The sequence below is a fragment of the Tetrao urogallus genome, assembly GCF_951394365.1.
Source record: "Tetrao urogallus genome assembly, chromosome: 6".
Classification (NCBI taxonomy): Eukaryota; Metazoa; Chordata; class Aves; order Galliformes; family Phasianidae; genus Tetrao; species Tetrao urogallus.
Genome location: NC_136819.1, coordinates 30,883,649 through 30,906,070, shown reverse-complemented (window position 1 = coordinate 30,906,070; position 22,422 = coordinate 30,883,649). Strand labels below are relative to the sequence as shown.

The 22,422-nt window shown below is 37.9% G+C and overlaps 2 protein-coding genes across 2 annotated transcripts in view; one reads left to right on the top strand and one right to left on the bottom strand.

Moving 5' to 3' along the window:
- Nucleotides 1-1,097: 1,097 nt before the first annotated feature.
- Nucleotides 1,098-11,336, top strand: FAM98B (family with sequence similarity 98 member B; the record flags this gene model as incomplete). Its single annotated transcript, XM_079537559.1, has 8 exons — nt 1,098-1,162; nt 1,531-1,679; nt 2,355-2,489; nt 3,215-3,393; nt 6,163-6,243; nt 6,627-6,743; nt 8,739-8,906; nt 10,959-11,336. 8 exons carry the CDS (start codon nt 1,098-1,100, stop codon nt 11,334-11,336), a joined length of 1,272 nt encoding a protein of 423 aa, XP_079393685.1.
- Nucleotides 11,337-18,592: 7,256 nt separating this feature from the next.
- Nucleotides 18,593-22,422, bottom strand: part of RASGRP1 (RAS guanyl releasing protein 1) — a gene marked incomplete at both ends in the record, with an annotated part of 36,076 nt that continues 32,246 nt past the window's right edge. Inside the window, 3 exons of the mRNA XM_079537651.1 lie at nt 18,593-18,727; nt 20,848-21,227; nt 21,703-21,849. Of these exons, the coding sequence (XP_079393777.1) occupies nt 18,593-18,727; nt 20,848-21,227; nt 21,703-21,849 (662 nt within the window). The remainder of the gene's footprint in view (nt 18,728-20,847; nt 21,228-21,702; nt 21,850-22,422) is intronic.

Genomic DNA, 22,422 nt, shown 5'->3' with positions numbered 1-22,422 from the left:
GGCTTGTTCTTCCTCATGCATGTAATATTGATATAATGCAGGAAAGTTAGAAAGCAAAGTACGCTTCTGACACAACAAATTTTACAGACCCACGGAAGAATGCTGCCACCTACTTGCACCACATAGTACTTCTTAGATTATCAAACTGGCTTTGATATTTTCGATAGATTGTTATGATTGTTATAGATTGTTAGCTTCAGTTGCTCTCTGTTTTTCTTAATGTACTCTGCTGTGTGCGTGGCATGAAGGTTACAGAAAAGAATGAGAAAGAAAACTGTCTATTTCTACATATTTTTCTTTCCTACTCTCTTTACTAGGTGTTTATTTAGACCCTAAATAAGAGCAGATGATTCTGAGAGAGTGTGGCAAAAGCCTGGAGTTTCAAGTATAAAATGAAGAGGCAAGAAAGCATGATAATGTTATTGCTGCTTCAGCAGATAGGGGAGGGCATAACTAAGCCTTCAACACTTCAGCAGAAATCTTTTCTTAATGAAACACTGCTTTCAACATGGGACACCGGTGCACTGATTGCACCACTCCTGAGTGAACTTCACAGTACTTTTTCTCATTGCTGCAGGAATACCCTTGTTCTATTTCAAACAGCACATGCAAATGGAACCCTTGGGAGAAATAAAGATAAAAATTATTTTAGGATTGAGTCCATTTCTCAAGGAGGAGACAAAAGGGCAAGGAAATTCCCCCTGAACCGCTCTTCTCGTAAAGCAGGCAATGCCACAAAATTCTGTGGCTTCTGTCATTCTTAAAGCTCTCCTGAAATCTTGCATATGTTAATGCTACTCAGTGCAAGCTCCTTGCTGCCAGACGGTGTGGGGAAACTGAACTCCCCCAAAGTGTAACAAATTGCTTGTTGTTTAAGCAGGACTAAGAGTCTCCTTTCCAGACTCCCTGCTCTCAGATGCACGTTCCGGGGTTCAATTGGGAACCCAGATGAAGCAGCTTGTCGGGGCTGCCCAACCTGCCGTATCTGGCAGAGGTTGCACCGTGGCCTGGCGGCTCCGCGGAACGCAGCGGCGGGCGCAGGTTGCGGCGGGGCCGATTTGAAGCGGGCACAGCGCGGCGGCAGCCGCTGTGGCGGCATGAGGGAGCTGGAGCCGGGCCTGAAGATGGAGTGCGACATCTTGGACGCGCTGGAGGCCCTGGGGTAGGTAACGGGGGAGCGGCTGCGGCCCTCCTTTCGCGGCGAGGCCTTGGGGATGACGGGAGGCTCCTGGAGGAAGCGGCGGCCCGGCCGGCCTTGCTCCGCTCCGGCGGCGGTGCGGAGGGGCCGAGGGGCGCCGCTGCTGCGCTTGGGGCGGGGGGGGATGCGCGCGGCTGGGGACGGAGCGGAGCGCTGGCCGAGCGGGGCATCTTGCCTCGCCTGGGAGCCCGTGCGGGGGCTGCCCTGCCTGTAACGCTGAGGCCGTGTGCTGGTGGGCGCCTCCGCTGTGACGGAGCGCTCAGCGTATTTAAACGTACGCACGTTTTCTGTTAAACCCTGTTCGTATTATCAAGCCTTATCTCCCTGTACAGGTACGCGGGTCCCCTCTTGGAGGAGGAAGCCCTGAACAAAGCAGCACAAAGTGGATTGTCTTCACCGGAGTTTTTTGACCTCTGTGTTTGGTTAGGTTCCCAAATAAAGTCACTTGGTGACATGGAAGAAAGCATCACGTCAGCAGATGGTAAATTAGTGTCAATTTATTGAAGCTACGTAGTACTTGTTTGGGGGATTCACACTTGACATTTAAGCTAGTAATAAAATTAATATTGATATTTAGAAGGCAGCTAAGAGGTAGCCAAAGAGAGCCTGATGTATGTAGCTGCTAGATTAAGGTCTAACCTGGTGAAAATTCTTTCAAAAGGAAGAAGGGGGAGAAGATAACCTACCATTGTCAATACATCTGGGCATATAGGTGTCATTAGGTTAGTTTAACTCCTGGAACTTGGTCGTCACAAAATGAATGACAGTTGTCCACTGCTTTGTGGCGTATGCTGTTTGCTTGACTGCAGTATTCCTGTGATCTGAAGCAGTAAGTGCTCCTGCCTCTCTGCTAGATGCGAGCTGCTGATTCACTCTGAATACTTGCATTAGGGTTTCAGACTGCTGTAACATCAGTTTCTTGTTTAAAGCATGAATGCAATATTGCCTTTGCTATTGAAAGTGTTGCCTGTCTCTTTAAGAAGAAAGAAAATGTTACTGGAGTGGCAGGTGGTGTTTGTCAGTGGTGTTGAAAACTGCAATCTAAATGTATAAATCATAAAATCTTAGTTGGAGGTTTCTATTAAAAAAAAAAAAAGAAGAAGAAGAAAATTAAATTAAAAGAAAAACAATTAATGGTCTTTATTTATTTCTGTAGGTGATAAAGATATAGAGAGCTTCCAGCTTGAGATTAGTGGCTTCCTGAGAGAAATGGCTTGCCCATATTCATCACTTGTATCTGGAGACATAAAGGACAGATTGAAAGAGAAAGAAGATTGCCTTAAACTCCTCTGTAAGTTAAAAACATTTTTTCCCCTTATATTTTATATGACTGCTCTGTAATTATGATACAATTTAAATATTTCTTTATGTGTATTTAAGTGTATCTCTACAATCACTACAGCTTACCTGTGCATGCATCATGCATTGTGGAAGAATGAAAATGGCAAGAGTAATATTTCTTTGTGATGTATTTATTCAACCTACTGAGGCCTCCTGGTGATTTCTTGATCCAGTTCCAGCTTAGCCAAAACTAAGGCCTTGCTTCTCTCGATTCTGAGAAGTCTTGGGGCAGCTTGAAAAAAAAAATGCAGCATGATTGGGAGATTGAAAGTAAGATTGAGGAGAGCAACATCTAGATTTAAGCTAGACCTGGGCTAAGCAGCACCAGCTGAGATTGAGTACAGAAAAATTATATTGGGAAACTGATGGTGGCAAACACTTGAGATTTGATGGAAGAAGAATGGAATAACAGCAGGGAGCAGTGTGGTAGTATGAAATTAGCCAAGGAACTTGGCCTGGGGAAGGGTATTAGCAATCAAGTATATGTAGTTAAGATGTGCAGACAGAAGACAGAAAGCTAGATGAAAGTTAGTTCAGGTAACGAATGGGAAACTGACGCTGACCTGTCAGGAGAGGACTGAGAAAGGGTCTTTTATCACCATCTCATTTTACAAGAACATGGATACAAAATTTGTCATGCCTCTTAATCTGCCATTGTGATGCTTTTCTCTATAGTATTTCTAAGTACAGAACTTCAAGCTTTAAAGATACTGCACAGCAAGAAAAGTAAAAGCTCTCATTTGGAAAAGCACAACGAAATCAATCAAGAAGTACAAGCTATCTGTGATGCACTGGGCTTACCAAACTCCTCCTCATCCGATATTCCTCCTTTGTTAAACAATGTGGAACAAAAGGTACAGGTTTTCTCTCTGTTGTTAACTTTCATGCCTGTAAGCATCCATCTTAGTTAAGGGCCTAACAGGATGATTCATTTTATACTGCTTAGTGCTTAACTGTTTCAGTTGTGAGGTGAAATATTTGAGTGGCTTCCTGAGGGTGAGGTATGTAGTGAGCCGTGCTTTGCCATGCAAACTTAGGGCATGAGTTGAAGTAACACTTTTGTGTTACTATTTAAATGCAGAAGACTTAGTCTGATAACAGTTTATGTACCTGTATTCTGAGAAGTAGTTAAATTTAATAAAGTTTTCCAAAATTTACATTTTTGCTCATTAGCTTATGAGTATCTTAACTGCAAGTATTGATTTGTTAGTGCCATTTCCTTAGCTGTACATAGGATGAAAGTGCCCAAATTACCAGATTAGTCAATATGCAGTGTAGGTATTTCAGTTATATCCCACTAAATTCTAACTCATTTAGTGATGATGATGTGATATTTGTCTTTCTCACTGCAGAATTTATTTTCTCTGTCAGGTAGTTAGAAGTTTTACTGTTCGTTCCTTCCTGATGCCTGGGGAGAACTAGTCCCTTCTTGAGAACTGTGGGAGATGAATGCTGCCTGTGTTTGCTCATTTTTATATAATAATGTTCAAGAGGTATCTGGATGAGGTGCTACAAGATGTGGTTTAGTAGCTTAGAGGGTAGTAATGGTGATAGGAGGACAGTTGGACTAGATGATCTTGTAGGTCCTTTCCAACCTTGTGATTCTGTGTGATTATTTTCTTCCTTCCTCCTTGCTCAGTGAGCTGGTGAATGACTGGAAGTTTTGTGGAGAGGGCCTGATTTTCTTACGTGTGCGGCAGTGCAGAACCTTTAATAGATTCATGTACAAGAACAAGCACCCAGGTGGTGAAAACATCTACATTCCCATAATGCCACTGTGCTTGATCTGTTTAGCTCAAATGGAACGTTTAAATCTAGTCTTGCTAATAAACATTTTTGTGGGGATGGGGGAGAAACAATTCTGGTGGTGTTTTCTGAGGATTAAAACAACAGAGTTCAGCTGATCAACTAATACTTGCCTAGGACTGTTGATTTTTCCTCCAGATGGATGTAGGCCCTGTTTATATTCCGAGGGCTTTGTAGGCTCCAGCTATGGCCAGTGACCTTCCTTGATGGCTGCTTTGTATCTCTTCTTTGATACAGGTGTAGTTCCATGCCAAGGTAAAGGAATAGGACTCTAGTTCTGCAGCAGCAGGCCTTCTGGGTTAGCTTCTCACCTACACACCTATGAGCCCAGAAGGTTTTCTTGAGTTATAGGGTTTCTTGTCTGCCATGTTTTGTGAAGTCCGAGAGTTCCTATAAGTTAGGATCACATGCTTGAGTTGGTGCACAGGGCGTTACTGTTACAGTTTCATTAGTGCTAAAGTGAGTCTTAAAAGTGTGTTCTCTCTCTGTTTCTACCTTCCCAAACTGCCTTGAGCTGTTTTTTGGTGTTTTCCAGATCCATCAGCTCTGCTGTACTTATACAACTTGCCCTCACTTCGCAGTGTAGAAATGTGACAAAACTAGTTCATTCATTTTCTTTTACTACAAATTAATAGTGTAATTTGTGCTCTGAACTTTCTGGCCCTTACAAGAGAAGAATTTTTTTCCTACTGTTCAGGAGATGCCGTAGAATTTCTACTGTATGTTTCATTGTCCTTCATCCTTTAGTTTCAAGTGGGACAGGTTCAGAGTTCATTTCGGTGGTAGTATCCAGTTGGGTATGTGCACTTACAAGATGTGGCTGCATTAGAATGGTGATGTCAATAATTGGATTTCTTTGCTTCATGAATTTTTCTTCAGTGCCATTTGTTACTTTTTTAGATCCTTACAAAAATTCACTAGAAATGATCAATGTCTTCTTCCAAACATTTTATTGCTTCTAATTTAATTAGATCCTGTGTAAAATTGCACTGCTAATGCTTACTATTATACTAGATAATTTGTAACAGAAACTTACAAACAAATCTACTATTTTTTATTGAATTGGAAAAAGTAAGCAGAGTTTGAAAGCAGCATTTCAACTTGTGTGCTCTTGCCTCTGTCTAGCATCTTCAGCACTGTCAGCAGCTGTGGGAATAGTTCTGAGAATAGTTCAGCTGTGCAACAGCAACCTGCTAAAGGGACAGATCACATGTTGTATTTTGGTATGGCATATTAGAATGTTGCTTAACTTGAACAGAATTCAATTGAAATATGAAGACACTATCTTTGAAAATAATATTTGGGAATATATGCAAGAGGACAGTTGTATTCCTGTCTTCCTGCAAACAGGATATTTACCAAAAGTCTTTTACTTACAGCTGTGTTGGTCGAGGCTGGACAATGTACTCTGTAACTGTAAGGCAGCAAAGCTTGTACTTGGAGGGTGAGCACTCAGTGTACTGCTGATGCAAGTGAGGGAATAAAGTATTAATAGAGATTCAGGAGCGTTGCAGTGTGTCACAAGCTGTAAAGTTTGTGTGTGAACCCAGTTCCTCCTTAAATGTTGCTTGATGAACGTACTGGTCACTGGATGAAATTACAGATGTGATCTCTTTACTTTGGTTAACAAAGGTTGCAGAAAGAGTCATGTAATAAAAGTATTCAGGAACTCTTACTTTCTTTTAAATAGATAATAAGACAGAAGATGCATCTCTATGAGTCTATGATAAAACGCTTGTGCTGTATTTGATCTTATGATTGGAATGAGTTGTGTGAAGTAAGTGTAAATATAATTTGTGTTATGTGTTTTGTTTCAGATAAAGGACATTCTCTCAAAAGTTCAAAAAAACCACGTGGGGAAATCACTGCTAACAAAACCTCTGAATTCTGATCAAGTGGTAAGAATAAAAACAACTCAATTTTTTTCTGTATTTCACAGGATGGTTGAAATTTATGTTTATGGCTTTATCTGACTGTCCATTTTACAGTCACTGTTCTGACTATTGGTAATTAACATTCAATTACTAAGCATTAATAACGCTAACATTAACAATTAGATACTTCCAGAATTAATGTTCTTTGTGTTGATACATGTATTTACTTTTAAAATACTTTTAATTACACACTGCTGCTGCACTACACAGATGCACCCCTAATTTTATGTAGTTTATAGAAGTTACCTGGGAATGGCCATCTTATTTGCTGAACGGGGTTGCATTTCATTTGGCTTACATACCTGTATAGAATTGAACATTTGGATTTTTGTACTGTGACACTGCAGGAAAGATTGGAAAAAATCAATGATGCTCTTCGCAGTGAATACGAATGTCGCCGTCGTATGTTAATGAAGAGGCTAGATGTGACAGTGCAGTCATTTGGCTGGTCTGATAGAGCAAAGGTAAGCTTGCTGCATTCTTTGCTTCCTGTAGGTGGGAGTCTGGTACAATTTTGTAGGTCTTGTTAGCAAATACACGTACTGTGTAAATACAATTCCATTGTTGCTGTCTTCTTTTCAAGCAGTTTCTCATCCTGGGTTATAATATCTGAATCTTAGATGCTGTGGAAGGGCAAGGATTTGACTGAGCAGCACAGGCTGTCTTTTGTGAGTGTCTATAGCTCCAAAAATAGGAATTCTAGCATCCTCTGTTGGGTTTTTTCACTGTAAGTCCACACCTCCCTTTTTCTTCCTATATTCATCTGCCCCAGGGAAATAAAGTAAGAGGAATCCTCAACATTTCTCTTAGAAATGCAAGAGAAAGCCAAACACTGGGCCTTAACATAGATAACTCACAGGGTCAGTGAGATTATTACAGTGACTGTAATCTATCTGGGATGCAAAACAACTGAATAAGCAAATGGTCAGCTGAAGAGCTTGTATGAGAAAAGCACGCAATTACTTCTGCTCCTTCAGATGGCTGAAACTTCCAAACCACTGCTGTGGATTTTGTCTGCTGGTATTGTTTTGTTATCACAGAATCACCAAGGTTGGAAAAGACCTCTAAGACTATCCAGTCCAACTGTCCACCTATCACCAGTATTTCCCTACTAAACCACATCCCTCAATACAGCATCTAAACATTTCTTGAACACTTCCAGGGATGGTAGCTTCCCTTGGTATCCCATTCCAGCACCTGACCTCTCGGTTTGAGAAGAAATTTTTCTTAATATCTAATGGCAGTAATTTCATTTTTATGATTTCCTAGCACTCTGTATATTAAAAAAAAATAGTAATGATTTAACCCAGTCTGATATTTCTGACCTAGAAATGCATACTATTTCAACCCAGTAACATCAGAAGAGAAGATACTAAAAGTTTGTAATATGATGAATATACATGCAGGAAGCGAAAGGGAGATATTTTTCCTCATGAGCTGCAGGATAAACTTTTCTTTCAAGAGAAAATGCAAGATTTGTGTAGAAAGTTAGGTCTGAAAGCAGTGTCAAAATTTGGCATAGACGCATGCAGACACAATCTTTTTTTATGAAGCTCACTGAGTACCACTGAAAGTCATGAGTCAAAGACTGCTGTTTCTGAACGGCTCACTTCAGCGTCTGCTGGGGTTGTGAATTCTTTTATGCAGGAAAAGAAGAAAAGAGAGGGCATTTACCTTGAAGTTGTCAGATTTCACGCTGTGTGCAACTTCTCGTTGCTGTGGCAATACAGCTATAAATTTTCAAATGTAGAGTGTACTTCTAGGATGTAGCTGATGTTGGCTGATACTAACTTAGACTGAAATTTTAAATCACCTGATGTTATTTCAAATGACATTTGAAACGACGAATACTTTCACAGAAGAATAACAATTTAATGAGATTTTTGGTGATTCTAAAATAGTAAGATTTCGCTTTCTTGTTGCAAAAGAAAAAAACTGTTGATATGAAGTAGTATGCAGTTACGGAAATGATTCTATTATATATTGATTAAAAACTGCATATGATTTTTTAATCCTTGTCTCCTCACTTTTCTTGTAAAATTCTCCAGAGAAGCTTTTGGGATTCAAAATGTTTTGATATTCATGGTTTTTTTTAAGCCAATAAGCAAGTTATTTTCCTTTTTTAATTCAGTTTCTAGCTTGCTTCCCTCTCTTACAGTGAGGAGTCTAAAATTTAGTCTTATATATATTGGAAAGCATCAAAGAATGTTTGCTGCCAATGGATAGGAGAGTTTCTGTTGTAGCCATCTGAATTTCACCAGCATATTTTGTACATCACCATATGGAGAGAATTGGTGACAACTGGCACTGTATTTTGTAAGCTAACCTAGTTTTTCAGACATCACAGCCGCTGCAACTTACTGAGACCTGTTCAGTAAGTGTGTTTTACAGCCTGCATGCAGTAAGTGTGTTTATATGTATGTCTCGCACGTAAGTTATGTTTGATTTTTATCATTTAGGTAAAAACAGATGACATAGCACGAATCTATCAGCCCAAGCGCTATGCGTTATCTCCAAAGTCAACAGTAACGTTAGCTCACCTTCTTGCTGCTCGAGAGGATTTATCAAAGATCATAAGAACAAGTAGTGGATCAACACGAGAGAATACAGTCTGCGCAATCAACAAGGTAACTTTTCTTTCTGGGATATGATAAGAGGATTTTACAGACCTATCAAAAATTTGGGATTACGCTGTGTTTAATATTTTTATTCCTCTTTGAAAGATGGGTATGCTCGGTATTTTAGAAAAGGAAAGTTTGCAGCATTCCAGTAAACGATGCAACAACTTTTTTTTTTTTTTTTTTTTGTATTATTATCTTATAACACAGTCAGTCATAGAAAGCAGTCATCTAGATGAGCAGGTACAATGGAGGAGGTAGGTAGAGTTCAGAATTACTTTTCCCTTCCTACAGAGTTGTGCTTTTCAAACAGTATTCTCAGGACACAGGACTGCTCTAGTCAGTTCTCAGGGTCGATAAACGCTTGATTAGACCGTTTGAGAGCAAGATAAAGATAAGAATCACCCTTTTGTTTTGGGATCCTTATTATCATAGGAAGGAGACTTCATTCATTCAACATAAAACAGTAGTAATAGTAGTTCTTTCTTTTGCTTAATCAACACAGAAACAGGATGTGTTAACTGGACAACTGTTAACATTCCTTAGAGCTACTAGAGATCAAGTAGAGCATACTTGCTAAAATAGGGCAAAGGAGGAAGTTGTGCTTCAGGGTTGCCTCACAAGCTGGCTTATTATACTTCATGTTAGGATTAGTAGACAAATAGAGTACTTAACACATTTGGATTCATTATTAATTGGCTTTGTTTTTTTATTTGTTTTACTTTGGGGTTATAAACCCCCAGTATAGGGGTATGTATTGACAAAAACGTTCATGCGTTTGTGTGTGTGCACGCGCGTGTGTGTGTGTGTGTGTGTAGATGACTACTTGAATTCAGTGGAATTGCATACCTCAAGTTAGGGATATGTGTTATTCTTTCTGGTATAATGCCTGACTACATGTTGTCAGGTTTATATTGTTCAGTTCATTACAGCTTATTATGCCAAGCATAGTAATGAAGAACTAAAATGCATGACTTTATTTCTATTTGTTAACAAACATCTTTATTGGTATATTATAAATCACAGAAGTTTTATAGAAGGGACATTTTTTCTGCAAAGTAACATTTTATTTGGCATCTGTAATTATAAAAAAGAAAAAATTGCACTGCCTTCTTGTGTATTTAAAAAAAACCTCAAAACCTCAAAGCTTGCAAGTAATTTCATTAAATTCACAATTCAAATGGCGAGTTATTATTAATCCTGTTTTACAGACTTCTTAAAGTTTTGTTGCCCCACTTAGATATTTTTTAATATGTTCTTATCCTGAAGATTCTGAAGTTTTCTAATTATTGTATGACCTCTGTTTTTTTTTTGTGTGTTTGTTGGGTTGGTCGTTTGTTTTGTAAGAGGTCTTTGATTGGAGTGCCTGGGACTGACTCAGTGTCAGTTAACATTCATCATACAAAGAGTTTAGGAAATCTGGGAATTACAACAAAAAGACATACCTGAATACCTCTTCATTCTTCAACTTGAAATTTTGTGAAGCTTAGTTGAGTACAATCTTCTGTTTTGTACACTGGATAATATCCACAAAGATCATTTTTTCTTTTCTTGAAAGTGTTATGGCAGCATGTTGTGCTTTTTTTCTGTTCTGCCTTTTTCCTCACTACTTCCTAATGTAAGGTAAACTGGTGTTACTTTTAAGAGCTTCATGCCAGTCTGCCAATTTTTGGTTTTACTGGCTGATTAGGTTAGAACCTGTTTTTGAAATTAGAATAGAAGAGCAAACAGCACAGTAATCTTCATGTGTATGTATATATTTGAGTTATATGCTACTTTGTTGTAATACTTGGCATGCAGTTTTCTTTGTAACTATTTCAGAACACTGTTATTAGCTAGCTAGCTGTAACTGCTTAAATTTTACAGATGGGAAATGGGATCACTTTTGTAGTTCTTGCCACATTGCTGGCAAGTTAGAAGGAAAGGAAATATGAATTCAGCAGTTAGGCTCCACTCTGATAGGAAACTTATTTCCTCTGAAGAGCAGGCAGCATGTCTTTGTCCAAAAAGAATTACTCTCTGTCCCTTCAAGTTGTTATATCCCTCTGTTTTTCAATATAGGTTCTGATGGGGAGAGTACCTGACCGTGGAGGCAGACCAACAGAGATTGAACCACCTCCTCCTGAAATGCCTCCGTGGCAAAAAAGACAGGAAGGTGGTGGAAGAGGTGGCTGGGGAGGTGGAGGTGGAGGTGGGGGTGGGAGGGGTGGCTGGGGTGGGGGAGGGGGTAGAGGAGGAGGTGGGGGTGGCTTTGGGGGTGGGGGTGGCTTTGGAGGTGGGGGTGGTTTTGGGGGTGGGGGTTTCAGAGGTGGTGGAAGAGGTGGAGGTGGTTTCCAAGGTGGCAGGGGGGACTATGGTGGCAGGGGTGGTTATGGTGGCAGAGGAGGTTATGGAGATCCGTATGGTGGAAGAGGAGGTGGAGGATACCGGAGATACTGAAAGAGTAACAGATGAAATATAGTGGTGGTGTTTACTGGTGTCAGGAATTTAGATATGGTACCTTTGGTTTAGATTAGATTTAAGTATGACCATGTGAATCATTGCATTCAACCAACTGATGTTGTCATTGAATTCTTTTAGTTAACCGAACAGAACTTTTTATACTAAAATATCATGAGTAGAGTCCTTGCTTTTCGTACTGGTTGTGGCTTTTTTTTATTATGTTCATTTATTTAAAATAAGTCTCAGAAAACTGAATAAAAACCTTTTTAAAGAAACAGAATAAAGATGATGTTCAGGCCTCTCTAATTATTGCATGTTGCACATGAATTCTGCTCCAAAAGCTGGATACAAAAAAAAAAAGTAATTAAAAAGTCAGACCTAAGAACCTGAGGGAGATGCTTCTGAAAGTCCAGAATGCTGCTTTTGTGCTTTTTTCTTTATCCAGTTTTCACATTCGACATATTGAAGAACTTCAATTTCAAGTTGTCACTTAAGGCTTTGGTCAGAATTATTCAATGAGCTTTCCTATTCTTTCAGAACTTCACATAAAAGTAATGTTCTCAATTAGTTCTCTACAGATACTAGTAAAATTAGGTGGCTTTGTGTGTTCATAAATATATCGGAGATTAATTGAAGGTCAGAGCACGTACCACAAAACCTGAATCATGGCAACTTTTGATGTTTATTTTTTACTTTACTTGCTTTTCATGTTATTGGTGTTTCATAAAAGCATTTTCTACTACTATCATGTCCAGTAGGAGTTCATTTATGTATTCTTTCTGCATCAGCCTTTAAAAATAAAGGTCAACAAAGCTCAGTTGCCTGAGAAAGAGCAGGCTATTTCTTTTTTTCCTCCTGCCTACTCTCTCTATTTGGCAACTGGCAACTGCCAGCTGATAAGTTATCTCACGCAGCAGTTGCTGCTCCCCACTGAGGTTCCTGGAAAAAGTTCCAATATAGCATTCAAAGACTTTGCTTTTCTATTCTGTCACCCAATTGGTGTGATAACCTGAAAGATACTCTGTCTCAATATGCATGGATACCTTATCCTTTGCAGATAGTGTTACTCTAGTAAAAGAGCATCTAGATGAGGAAGTGGGTTTTGTATAAACATGGCTGTAAATAGATTTGTTAAAATAGATTAAGTTCGGGGCTGTCAGCTAAAAATTATGTCTGTTATCTAGCTTCTTTAGGTCCCTCCTCTGTTGTGATGCCATTTGTGAGTAGAGGTAAAACAGAGAGAAGATGCCCAAGTATGTATTCATGATAGTATTTATCAGGGTCGTGTTACTGCAGAGATTCCGGAAGGCATCTGGTAAAGCTGGGCACATCTCTTGACAGAAACCTTGAAGCACTTTCAAGAAATATGTAGCTTAGACTTATCTGCAGTTGAATTTTAAGATTTGAATTTGCTTTTATGTACCACAGTTATGAGTTTTTGTTTTTTTTTTTTTCCCCACAAACTTGCTGTTGGTGTCTGTGTTGGCATGCTTTAAAGTTGTTACCCTGTCTTCAGGGACACATGCATCATGCCCTCAATTGCAGAGGCAGATCTATGCAGGAACATAGAGCTCTGTTTAAAATTAAGTGATTTTCCAGCATGTTGTTTAAAAACGTGTCAGATTTGATTAATTAGCTACTACCAACACCTTGATTTTAAATTTTAGTCTAGATGAACTTTAAAACTTTCCTTCTTGTGATTTTTTGTGTATGCTTATTGACTAAGAATGCTGCTTTATGGTGTGATTGGTACAGCCTTGAGCATACTTTACAGTTCCGGTGGGCTTCTAAGAAAAGAGAGTGGGAGACTTCATTGCTTGTACATGTTGACTTGAATGTGAACTCAATATAATGAAGTACTCTGCTGGCTTAACTTCACCCACCTTCTGGCAGTATCATTATCACTTTGTTTCTACAGTCATTTCTGTTGTCAGCCTCTGCTGCCATTGTGGAGAGGAATTTCAAGTGGAAGCATAGTACTTATTTTCTTCCTTTAGAGACTGATTTTCGCATAGTGCTAATAGAGGTAGCTCACAAATGACATTTCGAGTGAGACTGCTGGCCATGGAGGTGACAAGCACTGGTCAGCAAGGGAAGAGGGAGAACAGTTTTTAACAAACAAAGCCTTAATTTAAAATTCTCTTTGCTAATCCTATGCTGTTATTTTTGCTACAAGTAACATACGAACAACAGTCAAGAGTTCAGTTTCACCAAGGATGTAGGCTAGGAAATTCAAGCGGTGTACCTGTGCATAAAGATTTCATCAGTCTTAAGATGTGAAGATGCACTGGGTTAGTTGACCTGTAGGGCTGGTAGAACTGTAGTAATTGTGTATGTGCCTCAGTGCTTTTACCTTGTCAGTTTGTGCTGTTTGTAACAGAATAGTTCAGAGTAAAGTAGACGAGATTTGTGCCCCCATCCAGTTCTAACAGTTAAATTATTCCAGTACTGTTTTCCAATTATTTTTTATGTAGACATCGCAAAAGACAAAACTTTGAATAAGTTGAAGTTTTATGGAAGATACTTTGTTGGTTTTTTTTTTTATTATTATTTGAGCCATTTCATATTTTCTTGAGTAATTCCGAAGTGTGAAGCCAGTAGTAGAAAAGCAAAGTAAGCACCACCACGTTTCATAGAGGTATCCTTTTCTCAGTCTTCCCTGTTGTCAGAATATATGTTCTTATTTTGTCAGAAGATGCAATAATACCATTAAAACAATTGATTTAAACCTCCAACCCTTCTGTTTCAGTCTTGAAAAAGGTATTTTCAAAAATTCTGTTGTAAGAGAAAAGCTGTTTTATATGTCTATGATTATTTCTGTGTTTATTCAAATTCAGTGAATTGTTTTGGTTGATCAAGAACTGAAGAAGACAACTTTTGTGTCAGGACTGAAGAGACATGGTTTTGTTAACAGCTGTAAACACTGAGGAATAAAGTACTGTATTTGAAGTTATTTGCATCACTTGTGTAGTGTGATTTTGATTCTCTGTTTATATCTCCTGTGCTTGCAAGGAAGATTTCCTGCTGGTGATTTGAAATAATGATGAAACGTGCTTTCTATGATCATGGAAAAATAACAACTTTTGACAAAAGTAGAGAAGGCAGTCAATAACAATCCAGGAAAAGTTCACCAGACAGGAGAGGTCCCAAATTCCTGATTACGTTATCTGGAGTTACTAAGGAATCCGTCCCCATTGAAGGACACTCAGTTAAAATTTATCTTAATACAAAAAGAAAAATGCATATGTTTATGTGATCATTACTTTTGTCTTTATGTAAATTAAGGAAAAACTTCACAAGTAGTGAACTGAAGTAATGATTGGAGGTTTCCTTTTTTGGTTGTTTTTTTTTTTTTTTTTCCACTTCTATAATTCTGAAGCAAAACACACCTTGCTCTGTATGTGCAAAGTCGGGAGAGCAGATTTGCCTGTAAGTAGGAATGGTGTTCTTCGGTAGTTAGCACCCTCTTCTTCTTCCCTCCCTTCCCTCAGATATTTTGATGTTCACTACCTGACATAAAAACATGCATGAGATACAGTATTTTGAGTTCTGCAGTAAGGTAAAGAATAGCAAAGGTTCAGGATGACGTGACGCAGCCTTTGTACGAGCCCTAGTAGAAACTGCAGAAGCCTTGTTTAAGCTTACCTATCGTGCTGTAACATCTTTTGTGAATGAATGTTCTTAACAAAAGCAAGAGATAATGCTAATGAAGAACTGTGCTTGGGAATACCTTGAACAGTGTAATGGCAAAACAGTGTCTGTATTGTCTCAGCCACTAAATTCTGAAAAAATAATCTGAAAATGCCCAGCTTCCAAGTTCTCTTGGTGTCCTCAGGCATGTAAATGTAAATGTAGACTTGAGACTCACGTATACCAGGTCAGTCCTGCAGAAGTGTCCCAAATGACAGACTCGAGGAAAATGAATATATGTTGTTAAGGTTTCTTTCTTTTAGATACAAACTCAGAGACAAAGTACAATTTTAACTTTTTTTTTCTATTATAAATATTAAACTGATTTCTTACACTTTATATAAATGTTTACAGTCTGTACACTTTTTCAATCTTCATTAGTAGCACTGAAACAAAAATGGAGTAGAGATCAGTTCCCACAGGATAACAGATTGCTACTGTAACAAAGAATTCCAAAAGGTAATATTGTTTTGTATTTTCAAAAGTTTATGTAAGCTATTTTAAAGGTAGTGGTCTTCAGTATTAACGTTAGCTCTGGCCTTTTCATTGTTAGATCATTCAGTCTACTTACTTTCATCTTTTAAGGATCAGAATTCATACTTAGAAAATAAACAGTAGTTGGGGTATGAACATTTCATTTTTTCTTCCTTTCTGTACGTATATGAAACACAGCTGAGCCTGGAGAAAGAATAAAGGTGAGTGCTTTTCATTTATGTTAACTGTGACAAGATAAGAGTTAAATGGTGTTCAGTACCAGTGCTTGCTGATGAGTCCTCTAAACAGCACTTAGTACTGTCATTATATCATTTTTCCTAGCATAAAGTAGCAGTAAGATCAACAGAGATGTGGGTGATTTTTGCTCAGTAGCTTTGTCAGTTTTATCAGTATCCTTGTATAGTCAGTATTTGCTATTAACACTATTATTTCATGCAGCAAAAAGGAAGTTGCAAAGTAATAACAAGGGATTACCACCAAAGCAAAGCAACAACAACAACAACAACAAAACACTGCAAGAGGCTTTGGGCAAACACCTTGAAGGTAATTGGAGAGCTTTGAAATTTTTCAGGTATCAACAAATTCATCTGAAGCAGTAAGTTTTCAGCATACATGAAGTATCATGTATGGGTTCTGTAAGATGATCCTGCAAACAGATTGGGTCTAAATCATTCTGTTTATAGGAACAGGGTGGCAAAAAAGTAAGTTTTAATTTTAGACTGTACAAGTCTACAGTCTTGACTCGATTTTAAGCATTAAGTACTCAACTTTACTAACACAGTAACCTTTGGGTCAGTGTTGGCATTAGGGAACTTTCCAAATACTGATTTGTTAATTTTCTCCCTCTTCCACCCTCCTAGAATAGGCAAAGTGTGTGTGTATATATGTATGCATACACACACACATACAGAAATTCTGTTAGAATTGAAACCATAAGCAAGCAGAGTATCCTTAGATGCACAAAATTTGCCAAATTTTGCTGCTCTTCTAAGGTATTTTCCAAATACATTGAAACATTTCCAACATTCATGCCTGTTCCTTTTAATGGTTGTAGAAATAGACTTTTTATCTGCTAAGTGTGTATTAGAAATACTTCTCACTGTAGTCCTGCAGAGAGGACAAAAATCAAGAAGATCACAGAAAATTGGCAAAGCAAATGTGCAAATATGGTCTGAGAGCCATTCTGGCTGCTTCACTGATCAAAGTGCAATTTCACGTTAACTATTAATAATTCAGGTTTAGTGTATGAGGAACAAAAGTTTCACAATCTTCACAACAGCTAGATTTGTCATATGCATTTAAATTCTTCACAGATCATATTTATTTACAGTAAGATAACAGAAAGTCTAATACTACTATTACTACTACTCTCTCCCTATATTTGTCTTTATTTAGTCATGGATGCAGACACAACTCAAGTTCTAACCAGGAACTTAGAACCAGTAGATTTGTAAGTAGTTTCAGATTGACTTTTAAAAAAATAAATAAAGTATTAATATGCTTGACAATTAATGACTGTAAGCTGGAAACAGAGCATACATCTAAGCCACTGAACACGAAGCACACATGCTGTAGTAAGGGGTCAACTAAAAATTTAATCTGTCATGGACTTTGTAAACTAATTTGCAAGTTTTGAAGAGCACTAAGTACATTACAGAAGTACAGAATGTCAGGGGTTGGAAGGGAGCTCAAAAGATCATCTAGTCCAACCCCCCTGCTGGAGCACGAAAGTATGTTGTAAATAGATATGTTAATTTCAGCTTCTGCTGTTTAAATGCTCGATGCCATCCATTTTTTATAAAAGCAAGAGAGTTTTATACAATTCTAAGAATTATTGTGAAATGCAAATAAATTTTAAGATTGGCTCTTATGACTAAAAGATTCACCAGCAACTTGAAAGACGGATTTGTCATCTCCTAGCAGTATGTACACATTGTAGTTCTAAGAAAACTACATTACCTCCCTAGCACCTTTCACTGTACAAAATCTACACACGTAAGAGCACAGTCACCTTGACTCTTCACCTAAAGTGCGTATGAAATCTATGAGGAAAACTGAATAAATCCTGGTTAGAACCATAAGATGTTAGAAACTGGAATACAATATCCATTGCATTGAGATTGCTATGCAGTTTCCTTCATAATATGGTCCTTAAGATACGACTCAGAAGTTACAACACTGATATGCACTTTGATGTTTAAAAAAAATAGTCAATGTTATCCCTGTGTTATCTACAGTACAGGGACAGCAAGCTATCCCTTAAGCCCAATGAGTAGTATTCCAAGCTGTAAACTGGAACACTGAAATGGAAGCTGAATTCACTCTCTCTAGTCTCTCTAGTCTCTCTAGTCTCTCTAGTCTCTCTAGTCTCTCTAGTCTCTCTAGTCTCTCTAGTCTCTCTAGTCTCTCTAGTCTCTCTAGTCTCTCTAGTCTCTCTAGTCTCTCTAGTCTCTCTAGTCTTATGTTTTACCTTAATGAAGTTTTAAAACTTTTGTCAGTATGGCATAACAAAGTCTAAAAATCAGCTTAACTACTTGTATTAATATTCAATATGCTAAACTCTAGAAATAAAGATGACTGTCTACGTAATGTTTTTAATTGGTTTCAGCCACAATGAGAAAGAACTCTCCTCTTAATGGAGTACAGATTTACTTAAATGCTTATCTCTATTGAGCGTTTGTTTCTACAAACCTGAATTTGGGCCAAATTTGAAGTGACAGTCTTATGAGTAGCTACTTAGAGCACTTGTAGCCTGAGATGTGCAGCCAAGTCACTGTAGAATCACATGGTCCTCACGTACATAAGCTTCAGGAACAGTGCCGCTCCTTTCAAATACAATCCCAGAAGATACTGTGTTCATTGTGCAGATGATGCTAACATACCTTAAATTGAAGGGATTCATTTATAGACTTGGGAGTGTGTTTTCGGTAGGGAAATGTATAGAATAAAGAGAGTATTTCTGTTTTAAAATCTTTTGGAGTGTCTTTCCAGTTCACTTGGTAAAGCAGCTTTTTCACAATTGTTCCCTTCAGTCTTACATTCTTCCAGAAGAAGCTTCCCCTCATCTGCTAGGAGCAGTCTTTGTGTTGTAGATTGTCAATAACATGATTTTTTCTCTGAATCGTAAGAGATTCAATTGTTTTATGTGCCTGCTCCAGTTGCATCTTTAAACCTTCATTGTCTGCCTTTAGAATATTTCTTTCCTAAGGAAACAAAAAAAATAATGGTATTTGATTTTACATTTGTTTCAGGATTGTCTGGTTGTGCATGTAGGTTGACTGGCATAAAGATCAGTTGGTGTAGCTCTTAGCAGCAGGGAGCAGTATGTTATTTGACTGCTTTCTAAACTTGAAAGAAATTCAGGGCTACGAAAGTGATATTTGTTTTGTTTTTCTTGGGGGGTGAGGTGGGGGAGTGGAGAGGGCAACATGCCTAGACATTTACCTACATAACTTTTTTTTCAAAACCAAAATGCTGAAAGATAATATGTAGGGACTATGCACTGAAAATAATTTTATCTTAACGAATTCTTATAGTTCTCTTCCCATCTGTCTCTAAGACAGTATCTATCTGTCTCTGGACAGTAATAAGTCCAGAAAACTCAATGGGAATGTGACTGTCATTTTGTTTGCTTACAGAATGGCACAGATTAGTGCTTTAGGGACTGTCTAGGCACAGATTAGTGATTTAGGGACTGTCTACTACATGCTATAGCAGTTAAAAAAAAAAATAATATATACAGATCACATGTATGCTCTGTGAATGCAAAACTGAAAAGTGTGAACTGTGAATTTTAAAGGCAAATACAATAAATAGACTATTCTGAACCTGAGCTACAGAAATATCTAGTGAGGTATTCAAAATCCAAGATGGAATTAAATGAAGTTAATGTTTTGAGTACATGAAGATACTCAAGATAGCGGTATGGCTCCTGGGAGGAAAATGTCAGTTTCACTGTTTCTTTTAAGATGGGTCATGTTAAAATTTTGTGGAAGCTGTTAAAAATATTCACAACAGTTAGATTAGGACAAACTTATTTTTATAGCATATTTATCCAAAATGAGACCATGCCATGAGTAATTAAGTAACCAGGAATACAAATATAAGATAGGTGTCAAGACATAGCTTTGCTGCTTTTCATATTCAGCAGTAGTCACTGCATATTGATCTTACCGGGCTGGAATTTAGACATGACATTGAAAATCCAAATTTCAAGTAGATGAATAAACAGTGAGCAACTTGATGGAGATATGATTATTTCACCCTGATTTCCTTTAAGAATATGCAAATCTGCAAGTATTTATATGGCTCTTAGAATTTAAATTATGCAAAATCTTCTTTCTTAAAAGAAATACTTCTAAGTATTAGGAGCATCTTACTATCCTTTCAAAACTCTTCCTTTTAGAAGCTTTGGTATATTCCTGTTGCTTATTATTTCAAGCCAAATAAGGAGCTTCAATCAAATTGTTCTGACTGGTTTAGTACATTGTTTCATTATATAGGAGAAATGAAGCCATACAGTGTATAACAGATTATACTATATTGTAGAAAATTTGATGCTAGTGCACTGAGCTGATTTGCCAGCATTGTAATCCACGAGGAAATGAATACAGGCAACTACCCCATGCATTATCTAGAACAGTTGTTTCCGAAGTAGATTGAGATATTCATGTAAAGAATGTTTATTTTTTAACTAAAAATGTTAAAACTGTGAGATTTACAATTCTTTGTTTAACTCACGTGCATCTCCCTGAATGTTTTTTTCTTATGCGTTCTTTAAAGTGCTGTGAATTTCTGGTTTTGTCTAACATTGCTGTTTTAAATTTGTATTAGAAGTCATTATCTTTAGCTACAAGTATTTTTGTTAAGGAAGTGTTTATCTGTTTTCAACATTATGCTGTACATAAATAGAAGACTGTCAAACATGTTAAAACACTTATTCAGCATTCCCAGTCTTGTGTTACATGTGTGGAAGACAATTCCTTAAATATAACTCGTTTTATGGAGTAATACCTTTTCCTAAGCAGTCGGACTGTGGTCACAGACTTCCTTGTCACTTCTAAGGAAGACAGGGATCAATATAATCATAGTAAAGTCTTCAGAACACATTCCCTAAGCCCAATACTACTACTTAAATTCCTATTTGAAGTGAAGCATTGCTGGAGGTAAAGAGACTAAGAATTCAGTATGTCCCTCGGGGATTGTTCTGGCAATTAATTATACTTGAGAACAGTGACAGAATGACATCTTCCCACCCAGCCACATCCTCACGCTCTTTACAGTACTGGTGTGTAAAACCAAATATGTTCCACTATGTACATACCCGCTCAAGTTCCTGGTATGAGGGTTTATAGCTGTGATGCTCGTGATGCTCCTCCTTCGTTTTCTGACTGGATTCCTTGTTTTCCCATTTAACATATGCCTTTTTACGGCTTAGTAATGGGCTTGGACGTGGGGATGGTGGGATGGGCTGGAGATAAGGATTTTCTAGTATCCTTTTCTCTTTCTTCTCCATTGACCTATGTGATACATCAGCAGCCAGCAGTGTGGAGTCTGTCTGTATCCCTTTATGAACTACGGCTGGTTTCAATCTTACTGAGATTTTCTGAGCTGAGGAGCCCATCAGCATAATAGTTCGGTCCTTGCTGTCTTCATTGTGTTCTACTACTCCATTTGGAAATGTGAATGGTCCTTCTTCTAGTCCTATAGAATATATATGGTAAATTGAGTCAAGAGGAGTTGTAGATTCCTAACACAAAGATACATAAGTATCTACTTTATAGATTCCACATTGAAATTTTAGAATTGTACAGCTGTTCCTTAATGTAACAACAGCGGTAAAACAAGCATACCAAGACCTGCTTCTTACAAGATGGGAGAATTAAGGAAAGCTGGCAACTCTTCATTTCGTGTCATTTAAGTTCTCATGAGAATCTGGCTGAAGACTTACTGAATTCTTGTGGAATTTGTGCACCTTACCTTGTTTGGTGTGAGGGGAGGTGTCCTAGAAATTTATTCACCTAAGACTTGAACTGGAATGCTTAGTTATTAGGCTGATAAAACTCTGTAACTAACTAACAAAACTCAAAACAGTGCAGTACAACTTATCTTTAAAATAAAAGAAACAACTTAAAAATTATCTAGATCTTTTGAGCTTTTTAATGTGACCTTTCCTCACCATGGAATTGCTCTTTAACTGCTACTGTGCAGAGGCTTGAAGCAAGAGCAGATGTTGGGCTGCTGTCTGCAACAGAAGTTTTGTGTCTTCTCTTGCACTCTATCACAATCAGGTCTTTGCATTGCTTGTGGCAATTCATTCCACAGTCTGTAAACAAATGTTTTAAAAAAAATGTTAAAAGAAAGTATACACAATTCAGCATCTCTGTTGTGCTTAAGATAACTCTCACACTGAGTTTTCTGCCCAAAAAGCAGGGAAATGTTTGTGATCCCTACATGCGTTACCTGAAACAACATAAACTAGGAAATCAGCTGTATTCCTTTGCTATACACCTCAAAGGCCTTTTCATTTTGAAAATATCAAATAGCAACATTCGGTTGCAACAGATTTCTGACTGTAGAGTTGCAGAGAAAGCAGATACCTGCATGAGGTGGAAAACTCTACAAAATACTTGAGTCTGTTATACAGTTGTCACAGAGAGTTGATGTTCTCATTCATCAGAATAGAAGGGTCTGTTCCTCAACCCTCTGGATTCAGTGAAGATTTGCAAAGAGTAGAACAGTTCATTCAGCTTTGCATTTCTTTTGGAGCATCAGTCTGTCATCTTAATTTTAAGTCAGCCTTCTCCTCCTTTAGGAGCCAGATTAAATAGGTCTACAACAATAAATCTTGGAATGATCAGGGCTGTTTTTTTATTGTTTGTTTTTTTCCTTTTTGTCA